Here is a 17,161-nt window from a genome sequence, read left to right on the forward strand (position 1 = left end):
GTTCACTGAAGTTCAATCAATACCTGAGATCGTGAATTCGGTGGATCCATCTCGGCTAGTCTTGATTGAACATCAGTGAATTTATTCCATGTTATGATTGATGATCAACTGACTTTCTCAGACCAAATAAAACTGTCCGATCCTGCAAATTTGCGTTATTCAACATCAAGAAGATCAGGCCCTTTCTCTCGGAACATGCTGCACAACTCCTTGTTCAAGCTCTTGTTCTTTCCAGGCTGGACTATTGCAATGCCCTCTTGGCAGGTCTTCCAGTCAGTTCTATCAAACCTTTACAATTAATTCAATTGATTCATTTTTTATTTTCCAAAAATAATACACGTAACACCTCTGTTTATCAATTTGCACTGACTTCCAGTAGCTGCTCGAATAAAATTCAAGGCATTGATGTTTGCATACAAAACTACCACTGACTCTGCACCCATTTACCTAAATTCGTTACTTCAGACTTATGTGCCTCTAGAAGCTTACATTTTTCAAGTGAACACTCACTATTCTAAATTTCATTTATTATGCAATTGTGTGTGTATGTATATGTGTATGTATATACAGTATTGTTCAAAATAATAGCAGTACAATGTGACTAACCAGAATAATCAAGGTTTTTAGTATATTTTTTATTGCTACGTGGGAAACAAGTTACCAGTAGGTTCAGTAGATTGTCAGAAAACAAACAAGACCCAGCATTCATGATATGCACGCTCTTAAGGCTGTGCAATTGGGCAATTAGTTGAAAGGGGTGTGTTCAAAAAAATAGCAGTGTCTACCTTTGACTGTACAAACTCAAAACTATTTTGTACAAACATTTTTTTTTTCTGGGATTTAGCAATCCTGTGAATCACTAAACTAATATTTAGTTGTATGACCACAGTTTTTTAAAACTGCTTGACATCTGTGTGGCATGGAGTCAACCAACTTGTGGCACCTCTCAGCTGTTATTCCACTCCATGATTCTTTAACAACATTCCACAATTCATTCACATTTCTTGGTTTTGCTTCAGAAACAGCATTTTTGATATCACCCCACAAGTTCTCAATTGGATTAAGGTCTGGAGATTGGGCTGGCCACTCCATAACATTAATTTTGTTGGTTTGGAACCAAGACTTTGCCCGTTTACTAGTGTGTTTTGGGTCATTGTCTTGTTGAAACAACCATTTCAAGGGCATGTCCTCTTCAGCATAGGGCAACATGACCTCTTCAAGTATTTTAACATATGCAAACTGATCCATGATCCCTGGTATGCGATAAATAGGCCCAACACCATAGTAGGAGAAACATGCCCATATCATGATGCTTGCACCTCCATGCTTCACTGTCTTCACTGTGTACTGTGGCTTGAATTCAGAGTTTGGGGGTCGTCTCACAAACTGCCTGTGGCCCTTGGACCCAAAAAGAACAATTTTACTCTCATCAGTCCACAAAATGTTCCTCCATTTCTCTTTAGGCCAGTTGATGTGTTCTTTGGCAAATTGTAACCTCTTCTGCACATGCCTTTTTTTTAACAGAGGGACTTTGCGGGGGATTCTTGAAAATAGATTAGCTTCACACAGACGTCTTCTAACTGTCACAGTACTTACAGGTAACTCCAGACTGTCTTTGATCATCCTGGAGGTGATCATTGGCTGAGCCTTTGCCATTCTGGTTATTCTTCTATCCATTTTGATGGTTGTCTTCCGTTTTCTTCCACGTCTCTCTGGTTTTGCTCTCCATTTTAAGGCATTGGAGATCATTTTAGCTGAACAGCCTATCATTTTTGGCACCTCTTTATAGGTTTTCCCCTCTCTAATCAACTTTTTAATCAAAGTACGCTGTTCTTCTGAACAATGTCTTGAACGACCCATTTTCCTCAGCTTTCAAATGCATGTTCAACAAGTGTTGGCTTCATCCTTAAATAGGGGCCACCTGATTGACACCTGTTTCTTCACAAAATGAAAAAAAGCACTGAGAGCACAACAGACTTCACTGATCAGAGCGAGAGCGTCGCCAAATGTCACAAAAGAAGTGTATTTTTGGTTGCCAGGGCAAGACAACCCTGCACAGATTACCAAAGAAAAAACTGCATTAAGGGACCAGTGGATGGAGTTTATTTTTACAGAGCATCAACGGAGTTGTGCAAGTGTTTGTATTTGTTCCCTGCATTTCGAAGATGCTTGTTTTACAAACAAGGCCCAGTTTGACGACGGATTTGCACATCGTTTATTTCTTAAGGAAGATGCAGTCCCAACGAAAAATGGTCACGATCGTGTGTTGGAACCACAGGCGGTGAGTAAAACTGCTTCAAATATCTCTGTGTTGTTAACTTAGCTATCGGCGCGTAAGCACATCAAGTAAACAACATGCGATGTTGTCATCAAACTGAACTTTCCACATGTACAGCTTAAAAAAAAAAAAAAAAAAGACTACATAAAGTGGAACTTAGTCATTTTCCAAAACCGCTAAGCAAATATATACAGTTTCAGTACATACCACATAGAGACGCCTTTGCTGATGCTGCTCTTGTTAAATTTCAGCCTCTGGATCTGTGTCACAGCTTCCAAACGCTCTCAACGCAAAAGCCTACTCGCGCTCGTGATTCTTTAGCTCCGCCCACACGTCACGTCTCTAGGCGCTCGTGTTTTTCCGGGAAAAATCGGTACAGACTATCTTTCTCTTATGAATATAATAAAACTAAAGACTTTTTGTAGTTATGAAGGATGCAGTACTACTCTATAGGTACTCAAGATTAACAGGAGATTGAGTGAAAACGAGCATTTCACCCCCCCTTTAAATCAATCAGTGATGCTACACTGGATGCGACACAAGATGACATGACATGTCAAATCCCAGAGAGAAAACCACCTCATCCTATGTACGAGGCACTGACACAGAGTTCAAATGTTCAGAAACTCGACAAACCTGTTGCAACATATTGTCACATCTGGTGCAGAAACGGTTAATTGAAATAGGAATCGTTGCCACATTTATTGTTAAAACCTTTAATTTATCACTGTCTCATTTGTATTTGGCCAGTTTGGAAAAAGCCTCACCAAATCCAACCAGACAGGTGTTTGAAATCATGGGAACATGAAGACACTTGTACAAAACATGGGTGGGTGACATGAATCGAGATGGCTCCAGATCAGCGATATAGTATTTGGTTTCCCAACCAGGTCCATCACCCAACACAAAATCAATTTACAGAACGCATAAACTGTATTTTCCTGCGCTTAAACCTGCCAATCTATAGGAAACGCTGTGTGTGTATGTGGCATTTGAGGTAATTAGAAAATTACTATAGACTAAATAAAACAATTTGCAACTACTACAGTTATTACACTTGTATACAAAACATCTCAGGTTACCAATGTAACCATGGTTCCCTGTGTAGGGAAGGAGACACTGCGTCCTCTAGGGGGCGCTATGGGGAACACCTCGCCGTGAGCCGTGTCTGAAGAATACTTTGAAAAAACACCAACTTGTTGGCCGGCGACAGCCTCTGACATCACTACCGGCTCGACAATAAACAGGCTCTGCGAGAACACGTCATTCTTTTCTTCGTCTGAAGCTTGCGTCCGAAACATGACAGGGAGCTAGAGGACGCAGTGTCTTGTTCCCTACTCAGGGAACCATAGTTACATTCGTAATCTGAGACATTCCCTTTCAAGGGAACATCAAACTACATCCTCTAGGGGCTGCTATGGGGAACAGTATACCCACGGCACCAATCTGAGGGCAGTGCAGGTCAGAATCACAGCAAACACTAAGTACCAACTCTACCATTTCCATGGGAGTTGCCCCTGGTACGTTTAGACGGCTGTCTGTGACAGTACCCCTTACAGCCAAAGCCCTAAGCTACATACCCAACTTAATTGTTAGGGCCTCGGCCCAGGGTAGAGTTGAAGGCTTGGAATCAAGAAAGATTCCTTTAAAGGGATGCAGCTAAGAACCTAGCATTTTATACTAAGTCTTGCCTGTCAGACAGGGGCTACCGCTTGCTTTAGCATAAGCTTGCTGAAGGAGCTGTCTCAACAGATCCCTAGTAGCAACACACAGTTTAGATAGGTATGCTAAGATACATAGGTGGAGTGGCTCCCAAGATGAACGCGGCTTTTACTAAGTCAAGAAAGGGCAGACGGCAAACGTGCAGAGCACTCACCATATAGGATTTTAGAAAGAATGCAGAATACTAACGTGCAAACTTACTACAGTGTGGATTACAGAAAGTGTGCAAAGACTACACGTGCACACTTACCATAGCATGGATTCTCAAATACTGTTCTAAGGAGAGGCTCTCGTGGCACTCTGATAGAGAAGCTCATAGATGGAATGTTGCATCTCAAAACAGTAATGATTGATAGACATCAACTTGATCTGTGGAAATAATGCTGGAGTGCTCTGGGGAAAAAGCAGGGAACTCAGTCTCATATGAGAAGAGAACTCAGAATTCAGAGTAGCGCACTCATAGGTGACCCTTCTTGGAAAAGGGGAGTGCTGCTAAACTACCACGAGAATTGCTCAAATAGCCTCTCATGTTGAGGGGAAGCGATGCTTGAAGTGTACAAACAAGTACACACTGGCTGAATGGAGCCCAAGGAACCAAGGTCTAATCATCTCAAGAAAGGGAACGAGGCGGAGGACGTAACCCCTTACTGTACAGGATTTCAGAAAGTGTGCAGAGTCTTGCGTACACATTTACCACTTATGTGGATTTCAGAAAGTGTGCAAAGTGTTCACACGCACACTGACCACCAAAAGGTTCCTAAGCATCGCAGAGGCGTTGAACTGCACGGGAGAGGCAAGCTCAAATTGTACAAACCTCTGGTGAGGGTAGCATCACCTGAGGCAGCATATACAACAAGACTTCTGTTACAGCCACCTCTACTTCCCGCTGGATGCGACAGCACTACTAAGTGGCTGGGAGACCCCTCAGGGTGACCTGGCCTGACATCCATGAAATTCCCTGCAGTGCTGTGCCATGCCTGATGATCAAGGATGATCCCGCAGAAACCTGCATAGGAGACTATTAACCCTTTGAAGTCGATTAACGCATATATGCGTTTTGAGTCATTTTCTCCTGGTTAACCCCGAAAATAACTTAAATTACACTCTCAGTTTTAATCGTACAGATAAGAGCAATACGTCAATCGAATCTGTAAAGGGTCTACTTTTTTTGGATACAGACATAATAACAAAACACCTTTGTGCACTTATAAAATAAAGATAACAAATGAAGATCCGCTGATCTTCATTTACAAACACGTCATTAAAATGAACTGTAACTCCGTGAATACTCAACGAAGAGATATGAGAGAGATATCTATAGAAAGCCTGAAATGTCTACTTTTAAACTAAACAAGTGCTGCCGAAAACAAATATTCTGTGATAAAGTAATCCATATGAAAACAACTCAATGTCTATTTTTCATGTCTCCCTTCATTATATCTAATGTGACCACGCCCCCGCGCTTAACGCGCTATTCAGATTCAAACAGAAGCGCGCGACTTGAATACAACCACACAGAAGAAAAAGCAGCCAGACTGTTCCTCGAGTTTTTATTTTATTTGACTGTTTGCTTCGTGATGAGAGGAATAAGACATAAATCACCCCAAAAAGATGTGATGTGGTTGAGGATTTGAGAAATGGATTTCCTCAGAAAAAAGAATGAAGCACTTTATTCAGCAGAGATCATAAACATGAGTAAGTCTCTTTTTATTTAATTGTATTAGTTTTCACATAACGTGTAAACATTTTACTAGTTAGACTTTTTCTAAATACTTTTTCCAAACTATAATTCCTGACTAAATGTATAATCAAGTGAAACATTATGAAGTTTCAATAACAATATACAATACTATACCATTCAAAAGCTTGATGTAAATAATATAAATGTGACAAATAGAGATAACTCTAACAAATTTAAAAACAATGCAGTTCTTTCGATTTATTCCCCCTAAAAAAACCTGAAAAATATTCTCAGTTCTTTTCAACATTAATAATAATGATGATGATAATAATAAATGTTTTTTTTTTTGTTTTTTTTTTTGGTAGAAAATAAGATTGTTAAAAGGATTTCTGAAGGATTGTGTAACTGAAGGATGCTAAAAAAATAGTTTGAAAGTAAGCTTTGATTGTCCCTAATAAACTGTTTAACTGCTCCCCCAAGTGGATATTAAGTTATGTTGTGGGATAATTAAATATATTCTTAATAAACTACAAACATAAAATTATATAGATTTATTTTATTCTCACATTCTTTCTTGTAACTCCTCACTCACAGTGGCACAGCTGAATGAGAGGCTCATTATGCAGCTCATAATGCGGCTCATTATGCAGCTCATTATGCAGCTCATTATGCAGGGCTTTGTCTTCTCAGGTGTAAATCAATGATATTCATGATAGTTGACACCTACTCGCCTATGACTTTTACCAACAAAAAGTGTCTTAGAAAATTTAAATCAACATATTGTTTTCTGTGAATGAGTAAACAACATGATTTTCACATAATTTAGAAAGAAAAATTCTAGGCTACAAGCTCCAGTTGTCAACAGTCCCGGGAACCAATGTTATGTATGTGTTTTATGGCCTTATTCAAGTGATTTAACATTTTTTGTTTTTCACTAACCATGCATAACATTTTTGTGTACACACATGCATTTCACATATTATTATAGCCCAGTTTGTGCTGATTACACTGATATTAGACTTTACCCATTTAGATATTTATAAGAAACGGAAAAAAGCACAAATGTCAGGGCATGACAAAACTTCTCCAGGCCCCAAAAATACCCTTAGACTCCAGAGGGTTAAGAGAGAGGTTCCACCTAACCTTGATCAGGTGGAGAGCTGGTGGTTACAGGGGAGGAGGGGAGGAGCGCAAGTCACGACACTAGCCTTCTGTGTCCATCTTTGATCCTCAGATCGAGACAGGCCAGGACCCTAATGTTGTTTGGGTTCAGACCTGGACCTTCGTGGAAAGAAGGATCTGAAAGCAGCAGAGTGCGCCTTCGTCTCCCTGAACTCCTCGATCACCATCTCAACGGAAATAACTGAAAGTTTAGAAGGCAAAACCTGAGCATCGAGAAGAAAGCCTTTTCTTTCTTCTGATGTCTGCCAGGTTCATCCACAGATGTCTCTCCGCCACCACCATGCCTGCTTGGTAGCATGTAGAGAGACCCGTGGTGTGGCACAGCTCTGATCTGGGGAAAGACCCTCGCCTCAATCCAGGTCTCTTAGCAGATCAGTCTGATATGCTTGAAGCACCACCATCAGGGGTAATAAAGCCACAGCCTGACCTGCTGCTGCATACGCCTTGCCATTTAAGCGAGATGTATTTCTTGAAGGGCTTAGATGGCAAGGAGGGAGATTAAGAGAGGATGTCTCCCCACAGAAAGAAAGCTCTTTCTACAGGGGGCATCTTCTCATAGCCGGTTTCGCGCATCGCCTCGATGTCGGCACAACATAACACAATTATGCCAAAACTGATGGATGCGAGAAGAAAACAGTCTCTTTCATTTCTTTTCGATCTCTGTATGGATATCAGGCAGAAATGGAAGGCTCACCTGAGCTGGAGGGCTATGGTCAGAAAGATAACGCTCGTCGAGGCGGCCTCACAGCGTCTCCTTGTTAGCGCACTTTCATGGCAAGTCCAACTTTGCCGTGGCACGATCCATAACCTCCAACAGCTCTACATATGCAGGGCAGGAGAATTGAGAAGGTTCAGCCTCAGCTTCATCACCATCCTCAAATAACTCCTGCTTTGGTCAATTTGGTCTGGGTAAAAACCCAGTTGAGCACTAACCTCAGTATCAGATAGTGTTAAAGATATAACATCATCCTCCCAAGGCTCTCTCTCGTCTGCCGCCAGCGTGAAAGGGAAAGTCCCTTTCTAAACAATTAAGACAGAGCCACCTGTAATCTCACGAGCTCATTCTCCTCCGTGCCTCAGTAGCAGCAGGTCCTGAACTGTGGGAAGCAGATGACTGCCTTTTTTTTTTGCTCGGAAAAAGAGACCAACGAGAACGGAGCTTTCTCATTGAAAAAAAAAAAAAAATGCACGCAGATTGCATGCTCTTCACCCAAACAAATGACGCAAATATCGTTTGTGTCATCGGGTGTCAAATAACGCTGACACGGATGCACACATTGTCTAAACGCTTGCTAGTAGTCGCCATGATAGACAGAGAAAGATCACTCAGATGCAGATGAAGACGAAGAAGAGAGTGGCATGTTCTCCCGGTGCCTGTTTATAGTCGCACTGGTAGTGACGTCAGGGGCTGTCATCTGGCCAATACATTGGTGTTTTTTCAATGTATGCTTCAGACAGGGGTCACGGCGAGGTGTTCCCCATAGCACCCCCTAGAGGATGCAGTTCGACGTTCTCTTGAAAGGGAACTTTGTATTATGCTTATTATAGAGTGCATGATGTCACGTGCACTACCGGGCAGTAGACAACCGTGATGATCACGGCAACCGTCACAGCCTTATTGTTTAGTTTGCTTTAGTTTTGCGCTTTATTTTGGACAGTGTACCATTGACAAAGTTTTATTTTTATTTTTTTTGTAGAATGGTAATACAAGTCATTTGTGTATGAACAAATTTACAAATCCCAAAAAGTTGTATAAGACTTAACCAAATTATATCAGCTAATTCAAAGAACCTTCTGTATCAGAGATTTCTACTAGTATTGGGCGTTATGGTGATTTTTCAAATCGTAATATCGTCAGCCCGTGAGATCGTCGATACACAATATTATCGTGCATGGGTGGAGCAAGAAAGAGATTCTTTGATCATGTCATAGAATAACTATTTGGTGTTTTATACTGCGCAGGTGTGCGAGAGAGAGCTTATGGAATCACCAATAATCCAAAAAATATACTTTCAAACATACTGATAAACTAATGTTGAATATAAAAATACTATTTAAAACAGCTTGTTTATATATAGTCTGAGGAAACTGTCATATAACCGTCCTGTGACAAATCTGCCACATCTGCACACGGGAGTTATCAGTCTCAATGTTCTGCAATATCAGTCAACTGTAAAAATCAATAGTAGATTTAATTTAAAGTCCAACAGTTTAACCCTAACATTGGACATAAACGAACACGTTAAATATAAAGTATTCAAAACAGGTAAGTTGATATATTTGGAGTAGAGTTGAACTGCATCAGTCATACAGCGCTCCAGACTGTGTGCTTTATGACGAGACCGATGCACCGCCACATAAACAAATATAAGATTTATTGGTGAAATAGCTGGGCAGTTTGATAGCCGTATTATAATAGTTTATCTAATAAATATAAAAATAATAATTATTATTATTAACATTTAATACATTAATATGAGAATGAGCCTAATATCATCTTGACTATCGACAGAGACGTCTGCTTACATCGATATCTTTGACTATCGTTGATACACGATACTATCGTCTATCGGCACAACCCTAATTTCTACAGCATATAATGCTATAGTGTAACTACAGCTATTGTCACAATACACTTCACATTTTCTGTTCGCTACAATTTTAGTATTCTGGTTATGATTTGGTTTGGTGATCTAAATATTTATCTATAAAATTGTAAAAATTTTACTTTATTATTGATGACATTAATGATAGGATTGCTACATATTCTAAATTTCTACAGCTTTTTAATAACTAATGATGTTTAATTTTAAAATAAAAACTCAAATCACTGCATCAGCAAAATATCAACCAAATGACATACTTTACATAAATACAGTACAAACAATTTTACAAAGAAAGCACTTGATAAAAATAAGTATGTTACTGTTAAAAGATAAAAACAACAGACATATTGTTTAAAAAGTACTGTGCTGTAATAAACATGCGATGAACTACACCTGTGGTTACTGAGGGGAACTAACATAATACTTCCACTAAAATCATCAATGCAATAACAGTCGCATAGTTTTAAGTGTGGGTTAAGAATACAGTAACTTTTAACTGTATGTCAACAAACCATGGTTCTACCATATGACATATACATTTGTTGTTGTGGTTATCCAGTCAAACTCGTCCTACCTTCTTCTGCGATGCTGGAACGACATCAGAGTTGTTTTGTGTGGATCAATCACACTAATCTTTCTGGACAGAGTGAAATCCAGCCTGGCTGCTGAAGGAGATGTGTGTGAATGACAGTAAGTTCCTCACGCAGGTTTCGTCTGATCTGACCTGCACTGAAACACTAAGCACCCGCCTGTACTTCCCCAGTCACCACGGACCTGAGATCAGCTGCTAGTATCTGCTAGGATTATGAATCTAGCCCCAGCTCACCTCTGTCAATGCAGAGGGAAAACTCTACTAACGCTTGCTAAATCAAATGTGATGAGAGAGAAAGACAGGGTGGCACAAAATCAAGAAATACAATCATAAATGGGTTAAAGACATTTAAATATTCACATCAATAGGAATTTTACAAAAGAGATTTTATTTTTTTGCCCTTGATCCAAATATAGAAATACACACAGCTCCAGCAGATGTTCTCCAGTACAGAGCTGCTGACTCACTGCACGCCTCCAGGAGAAAACAAACCCATGACAACTGGATCGGCAGTAACAGGGTCTCTGATATTCTCACGCCACTTTCCCAGCAGCATGGATGGAAACTCAATTCATTTACATGCTGTGTTTAACTATACCCATTACCACAGAGCAGCATTACAGAGCAGATTTGGATGAAACCCTTTTGGGAACAAAAACAAGGCAAGGAAAACTCCCTGAAAGAAAGCTCAGGAGGAAGCAGGGCTCTGAGGGGAAAGCTGTTGCCCTGAGTTTGGCCAGAAACATCATGTCATTGGAAAACACTGGAAGTATTCTAGCTGTAATGTGTTTCGCAACTACTACATGTGGAGTTGATTTAAGTTGAGAGGTTATTGCTATAAATAATGAACTGGACTGATGTAATTTTTGGGGGGAAGAAATGACACAGTGTGTATAGTACAGATGCTCTAATAAAGCTATGAGCTAGTCCACCATCATTACTATTGCTCCTGCTAGGGTTAGGGATTTGAACAAAACTCCAATCCCAAGAAACATTAGATCAGTCAGCAAACACCCTAGATACCATCAATAGTATAAAGCATAAGAACTACTCAGAATGGTTTTATTATCATTTAAGCTATAAATTATACAGGGTTCCAAAAAAAAAAAATTGAGTTAGGAGCCATTGGCTCCTAGAAGAAAAAAACGTAGGCGCAGAATTAACCTCCTTGAAGTTGGGACCCCATAAAAATAAATAATCACCAAAACTATGCCATTCGTTTGTGCTACATTTGTGCTGGTTTGGTGTTTGAGATATTAAACATTCTTTTTTGACCGTGTGATGTCACTCTCCACCCCATGTTGCCCAAATCGCTCCAAACCAGCACAGTTTGTTTGTGCTCGATTTGTTCCCGTTTGTGCCGTTAAATCAAACACTGTATCTATTTTCCTTCCATAGATATAACCAAAATATTTTCAGAGGCCGTGACGTCACTTTCCACCCTAGTGCATCTAAATCGCACAAAACGTGCCATTTGTTTGTGCTTGATTTGTGCTTTTAAAAGAAATCCTGTAACTATGACCGCTTCTTTTATATAAAAATAACATTTATACGAACAGTGACGTAACTCTCCACCCCATGCAATCTAAATCATTCCAAAATGGTGCCATTTGTTTGTGCTCGATTAGTGCTGGTGTATGCCATTCAAATTTACATTGTATCTTCTTCCTGTCCTCAAAAATAACAAATACAAAACGGGCCAGTGAAGCCGCAAAGCCAGGGTGAAGCCGAGGATCCGGAGGGCCAAGGCGGAGCAGAAGGCTCATGCGACCAAGGCGGAGGCGGGGCCCTGGAAGACCACTGCAGAGCCGGAGTGACTGAGGATGGAGGTTGAACCAGAGGGAATGAGGAGCCTGACAGAGCCGGAGGGATGGAGTGATGAGGTGAAGCCAGAGGAATGGAGTCCCAAGGCAGCGGATGGTCGACGACTGACCAAGGTGGAGCCAGAGGGACGAGGGAGCCCGGTGGAGCAGGTGGGATGCCAGGCCACGGTGGAGAAGAGGGAGCTAAGAGCCAAGGCGGAGCCGCTGGGTCGAAAGGATCGAGGAGGAGTCCATGGCTTGGAGGCTGGAGGCGGAGACAGGGAATCCACATGCCAAGGCGGATCTGGAGACTGGAAGTCCTGCGGTGAACCATCGTGCCCAGATGGCGTGGACTGAGGGTGAGCTGCGGGACTGACTGGGACCAGCAGAGATGAGGTCGAGGAACTGGCTGGTCTAGGAGGAGAAGAGAGAGGAAGGATGGGAGGAAACACAGGTGGATCAGGGCTGGACAGGGCCAGCAGAGAGAAAGGAGATATGGAGCTGGATTGAACCAGCGGAAGTGGAGCAGGGGAACTGGCAGGTCTAGGAGGTGGGAGAGGGAGGCTGAGAGGGAATACAGGAGATTCAGGGCTGGGTGGAACCAGCGGAGAAACAAAATTCAGGGCTGAGCGTAACGAGCGGAGAAACAGAAAATTCAGGGCTGGGCGGAACCAGCGGAGAAACAGAAAATTCAGGGCTGGGCGGAACCAACGGAAATGGATCAGAGGAACTGACTGGAGGAGGTGGGAGTAGGTATACAGGAGGATCAGGGCTGGATGGAACCAGCGGAGAAACAGGAAATTCAGGGCTGGGCGGAACCAGCGGAGAAACAGAAAATTCAGGGCTGGGCGGAACCAACGGAAATGGATCAGATCTCCATTAAAACTCCCACGATGCACGGTGTTGCCGGCTCACACACCTGGGGCCTCATGTACAAAGACTTGCGTTGAATTCATACTAAAACATTGCGTACGGACAAAGCTGTAAATGTGCGTACGCACAAAAAAAAACAGATGTATGAATCTCTGCGTACGAAGGATTCCACGCATATTCTCTTTGTACATCCCAATTAACGTAAAATTTAGCGCACATGCACGAGCACAACGCCCCACCCAGTCTCCTCCCCTAATTAAATCAATTTAAATATGGTAATGAGTCCACTTTGGCAAAAGATAGCAGTAAGAAAATGGCTAAGGCAAGCGGCAAGAAACGAAACTTTACTGAAAGTGAATTGGAGGTGCTACTATCGGAGGTAGAGACTAGAAAACATATTTTATTTGGAACGTTGTCCTCTGGAATTAATAACAAAAGGAAAAAATATGAGTGGGAGAGTTTGGCTGAAGCCGTCAATGCAGTGGGATCTGAAAGTCGCACTGTAAATGAGCTTAAAAAGAAATGGTCTGATATAAAGGTGGACGTTAAACGGAGAACTGCTGCGCACCGACAAAGTGTGGGCAGGACAGGCAGTGGTAAAGGGGTCGATGAACTTACACCCTTTGAGCAGAGAGTTGCCTCAATTATGGGTGACACTTTACTCTCTGGAGTAGTATCTTCTGCTGTGGGAGACTCCGATTTACAGGATTGCGACGAAGGGAACCAATTTCTCATTTGTTTTTACTTTGGTACATATAGCGTACCTATATTTCATTGTCAAATGCATTCAGTGTAGCGAACCAAAAGTATACACCAGAGATTTTACGGATCCATTTCATTTATTGCAAATGTGTGTGCCCCTTAAAAATGGAACGTACTTAAATTACAGTTAACATTTGCATTTTTATTTAGACCCATATGGCGCAACAGCCGAAACATCCACTTCCCAGGAGGGGCACTCGGAGTCCGCCCCTCCTGAGCAGCCAGCGCCCACTGTGCCCAGCGTTTCCAGTGCTCTCCCCAGTGCTGACGCCCGTCCGTCTGGTCGCGTCTTGACACATGCTGTTTTGGAGTCACAACAGCAAATCATTATGGCCATCGGGGAAATTAACAGTCACCTGAAAAATATCACTGACGCACTCACAGACATAAGCCACTCATTAAAGGAATTGGTCAAAAAGTGAACTTTTGTCTCTGATTACCATTTATATTGTCGCAATCACATGTTGGCGGGCATGAACGGCTTGTTGGTTGGGCTGCACATAAATTGGTCCTGGGTCGGGGTCATCTGGCGGTGCTGCCACCTCACCAAGTGGTATGCCATGCCTATGCGCGACATTGTGCAGCACACCACAGGCCAGCACAATGCGGCACACCTTGTCAGGGCGGTATAACAACATCCCCCCAGTCCTGTCAAGGCAGCGCCACCGACATTTCAGCTGCCCAATCGCCCGCTCTACAACTGAACGAGTGCGAGAATGGGCATTATTGTATCTGCGCTCTCGGTCAGTTTGTGGGTTGGTGAGGGGGGTTAAAAGCCACGTCTTTAGTGGATAACCGCGGTCTCCTGAAGGGTTAATTAATAATTATATGCAAAAAAAAAAAAATTACAATTAGATAGGATCATAACTTTAAAGGCACTTACCAAGAAGCCACCCATCACGCACCCTGCCAGCTTGGAGCCTCATCCCAACCATGCTGTTTGTAAGGATGTATGAATCATGGGTTGACCCAGGCCACCTTGCCACAATATTTGTTAGGCGCATTTGTGCATCACATATTATCTGCACATTTATTGAATGGAAATGTTTCCGATTCACATATGCAAATTCTTCTTCAGATGGCGCCTTTATAGCAATGTGTGTGCAGTCGATCGCTCCGATAACATTAGGAAAACCGGCTATCGCTGCAAATTGCATTTTAATGTTTGGCTGGTCAAATGCATCATATGGGAACCTGATATACCTGGCAGAAATCCTCTCGGGGACCGTTCGCTGGTAGGCGTGCCTTACACCGCGGTCAGTGAAGTGGGTATGGCACACCGAACGGTCCAGTTGCTCCAGGCATAGGAGTCGGACTGCTGGAATAGCCATTCCGGGAGAGGGAGGAAAACAAAAATCAAAAAGAAAGAAAAACGCCGCTAGCTAAACTGTTTAGGTCTGTGATTCTGTTACAACTGGGGTGTTTGCTAGCGTAAAAATAAAGCACTCAAGGAGGGTCTTAATCAAAAAAGGGGTTTACTGAACATCGATGGAGATAACATAGACAATATACAACACTAATACATTGACAAACATCAGGATACAACATCAACTGAACTCACATTACATCAGGTTAATCACGGACGAAGAAGAACTAAACAGACAGGGTATTTAAGCACAAAGGAGGTACTGAGGGAACTGGAGACAGGTGGGGATCAATCAATTAACAAAACAACAGGAAAGACCAAATAAGGAAACAAAAGTCCATGAACGTAACAGCAGCATCATTCTGTTCTTTTGGTGTTTGATTTGTGCCATTAGAACATCAAACATCTAGGCCTATTCCCCACAAATATTCATTAATATTAATAATATTAATTAGGCCATATAGCCTAGCCTAATTCCAGGTGATCTCCACACCAAATGCTATGTTTTTTTTTTGCTTGATTTGTGCGTGAAAATCCTGGTTGTAACTAAAATTACTCTTAAATAGGCCTATTTAAAAGGGAAGAAAACAGGAGCACTTAATATGCCATTAGATATATAGATTATGTTAACTTTTTCCTGTCCCCCTTACAAACTATTATTTATCGCATTGCATAATAAGACAAAAAGGACATAATGGACTGTGCTCAAAGATATAATGTAAAAAAAAAGACCACAAAAAAAATTACAGATAGGCCCACTGTAGATACATATAAAAGAGGTAAAATGTTTAATTAATATTTTGCAATCAAAAACCTCTAAGCACAAACGAACAGAGCCGTTGGCATGGACTGAGAGCTTTCTAAATTTGCATAGTTTTATTCCTAGGGAAAATATGTTTAGTATTCTAATGGCACGAATCGAGCACAAAGTGAATTAGAATGATTTAAACTCGCAGTAAAAAAATAAACACACACACACAAAAAACAAATTCAACTTAATGCTGCCTTGAAATTTAAGCTTAGTCAACTATGAAATATGAAGTTAGTAAAACTTGGAGCTGACTAAACTTAAAATTGTAAGGCAGCACGAGCACTTTTTACTTGAACTTGTAATGCTTCTGTTATATTTAAGAAGAGGTCATGGATGTTTCTTTTAACGGCACAAATCGAGCACAAACGAACGGCACGTTTGGAATGATTTAGATTGCATGGGGTGGAGAGTTACGTCACTGTTCGTAAAAAGGTTATTTTTAAATAAAAGAAGCGGTCATAGTTACAGGGTTTCTTTCAACAGCACAAACCAGCACAAATCAGCACAAAAGAAAGACACCTGTTTTGTGTGATTTAGACGAACTGGGGTGGAGAGTGATGTCATGGCCTATGAAAATATTTTGGTTATATCTACGGAAGGAAAATAGATACAGTGTTTGATTTAACGGCACAAACGGGCACACATTGAGCACAAACAAACGGTGCTGCTTTGGAGAGATTTGGGCAACATGGGGCGGAGAGTGACGTCACACGGTCAAAAAATGAATGTTTAATATCTCAAACACCAAATCAGCACAAACGTTCAATTTTGCGGCACAAATCAGCACAAACATAGCACAAATGAATGGCATTGTTTTGGTGATTATTTCTTTTTATGGGGTGCCAACTTCACGGAGGTGCAGAATTATTTTTTAGGTGGCACAGAATAAACGTGTTTTATTTTATTTTTATTACTTTATTCATTTACATTTCAACATTTCAATCATACTTTCATGTGTTGGTCTCATCTTTTCTTAACTTTATCAACATTTTAATCCATCTTGTAGATGACCTGGGAGCTAAGGTTCACTTACAGTGGGAACTAAATGTCTTTTCCAACTTGAAATATACAGTCACACATTGTTTATTACACAGAATCTGTACCAATATCATGGACCATGAGCATCACTTGGCCACTGAGAGTAGTTTGGGCTCCTCCTCAATGCTTCCTCTAAATGTTGTCCTACACTCTTTAAAGTAAAGGTGCTTCACGATGACTTAATGGTTTCATAAAGAACCTTTAACATCTGAAGAACCTTTCAAAAGTGAAAGTGTAAAAGTGACGTGACATACAGCCAAGATATTGTGCTCTGTATTTAACCCATCCAAAGTGTGCACACACACACACACCCGGAGCAGTGTTCATCATTTATGCTGCTGCGCCCGGGGAGCAGTTGTGGGTTCAGTGTCTTGCTCAAGTCGTGGTATTGCCAGCCCGAGACTCGAACCCACAACCCTAGGGTTTACGTTTCACAAAAAGTTATTTG

General features: G+C 41.4%; 1 protein-coding gene across 2 annotated transcripts in view; it reads right to left on the minus strand.

Moving 5' to 3' along the window:
* Positions 1 to 17,161, minus strand: part of limk1a (LIM domain kinase 1a) — a 72,640-nt gene that overhangs the window by 37,785 nt on the left and 17,694 nt on the right. Inside the window, exon 1 of one of the 2 annotated variants that reach the window (XM_052576642.1) lies at positions 10,044 to 10,176. The exons of the other annotated variant lie outside the window; for it this stretch is intronic. Coding sequence (XP_052432602.1) covers positions 10,044 to 10,069 — 26 coding nt within the window. The 5' untranslated portion in view covers positions 10,070 to 10,176. Of the gene's footprint in view, positions 1 to 10,043; positions 10,177 to 17,161 lie in introns of those variants that run through there. 2 annotated transcript variants of the gene reach the window in all.

Source organism: Carassius gibelio, chromosome B15 (genome assembly GCF_023724105.1).
Source record: "Carassius gibelio isolate Cgi1373 ecotype wild population from Czech Republic chromosome B15, carGib1.2-hapl.c, whole genome shotgun sequence".
NCBI classification, from domain to species: Eukaryota; Metazoa; Chordata; class Actinopteri; order Cypriniformes; family Cyprinidae; genus Carassius; species Carassius gibelio.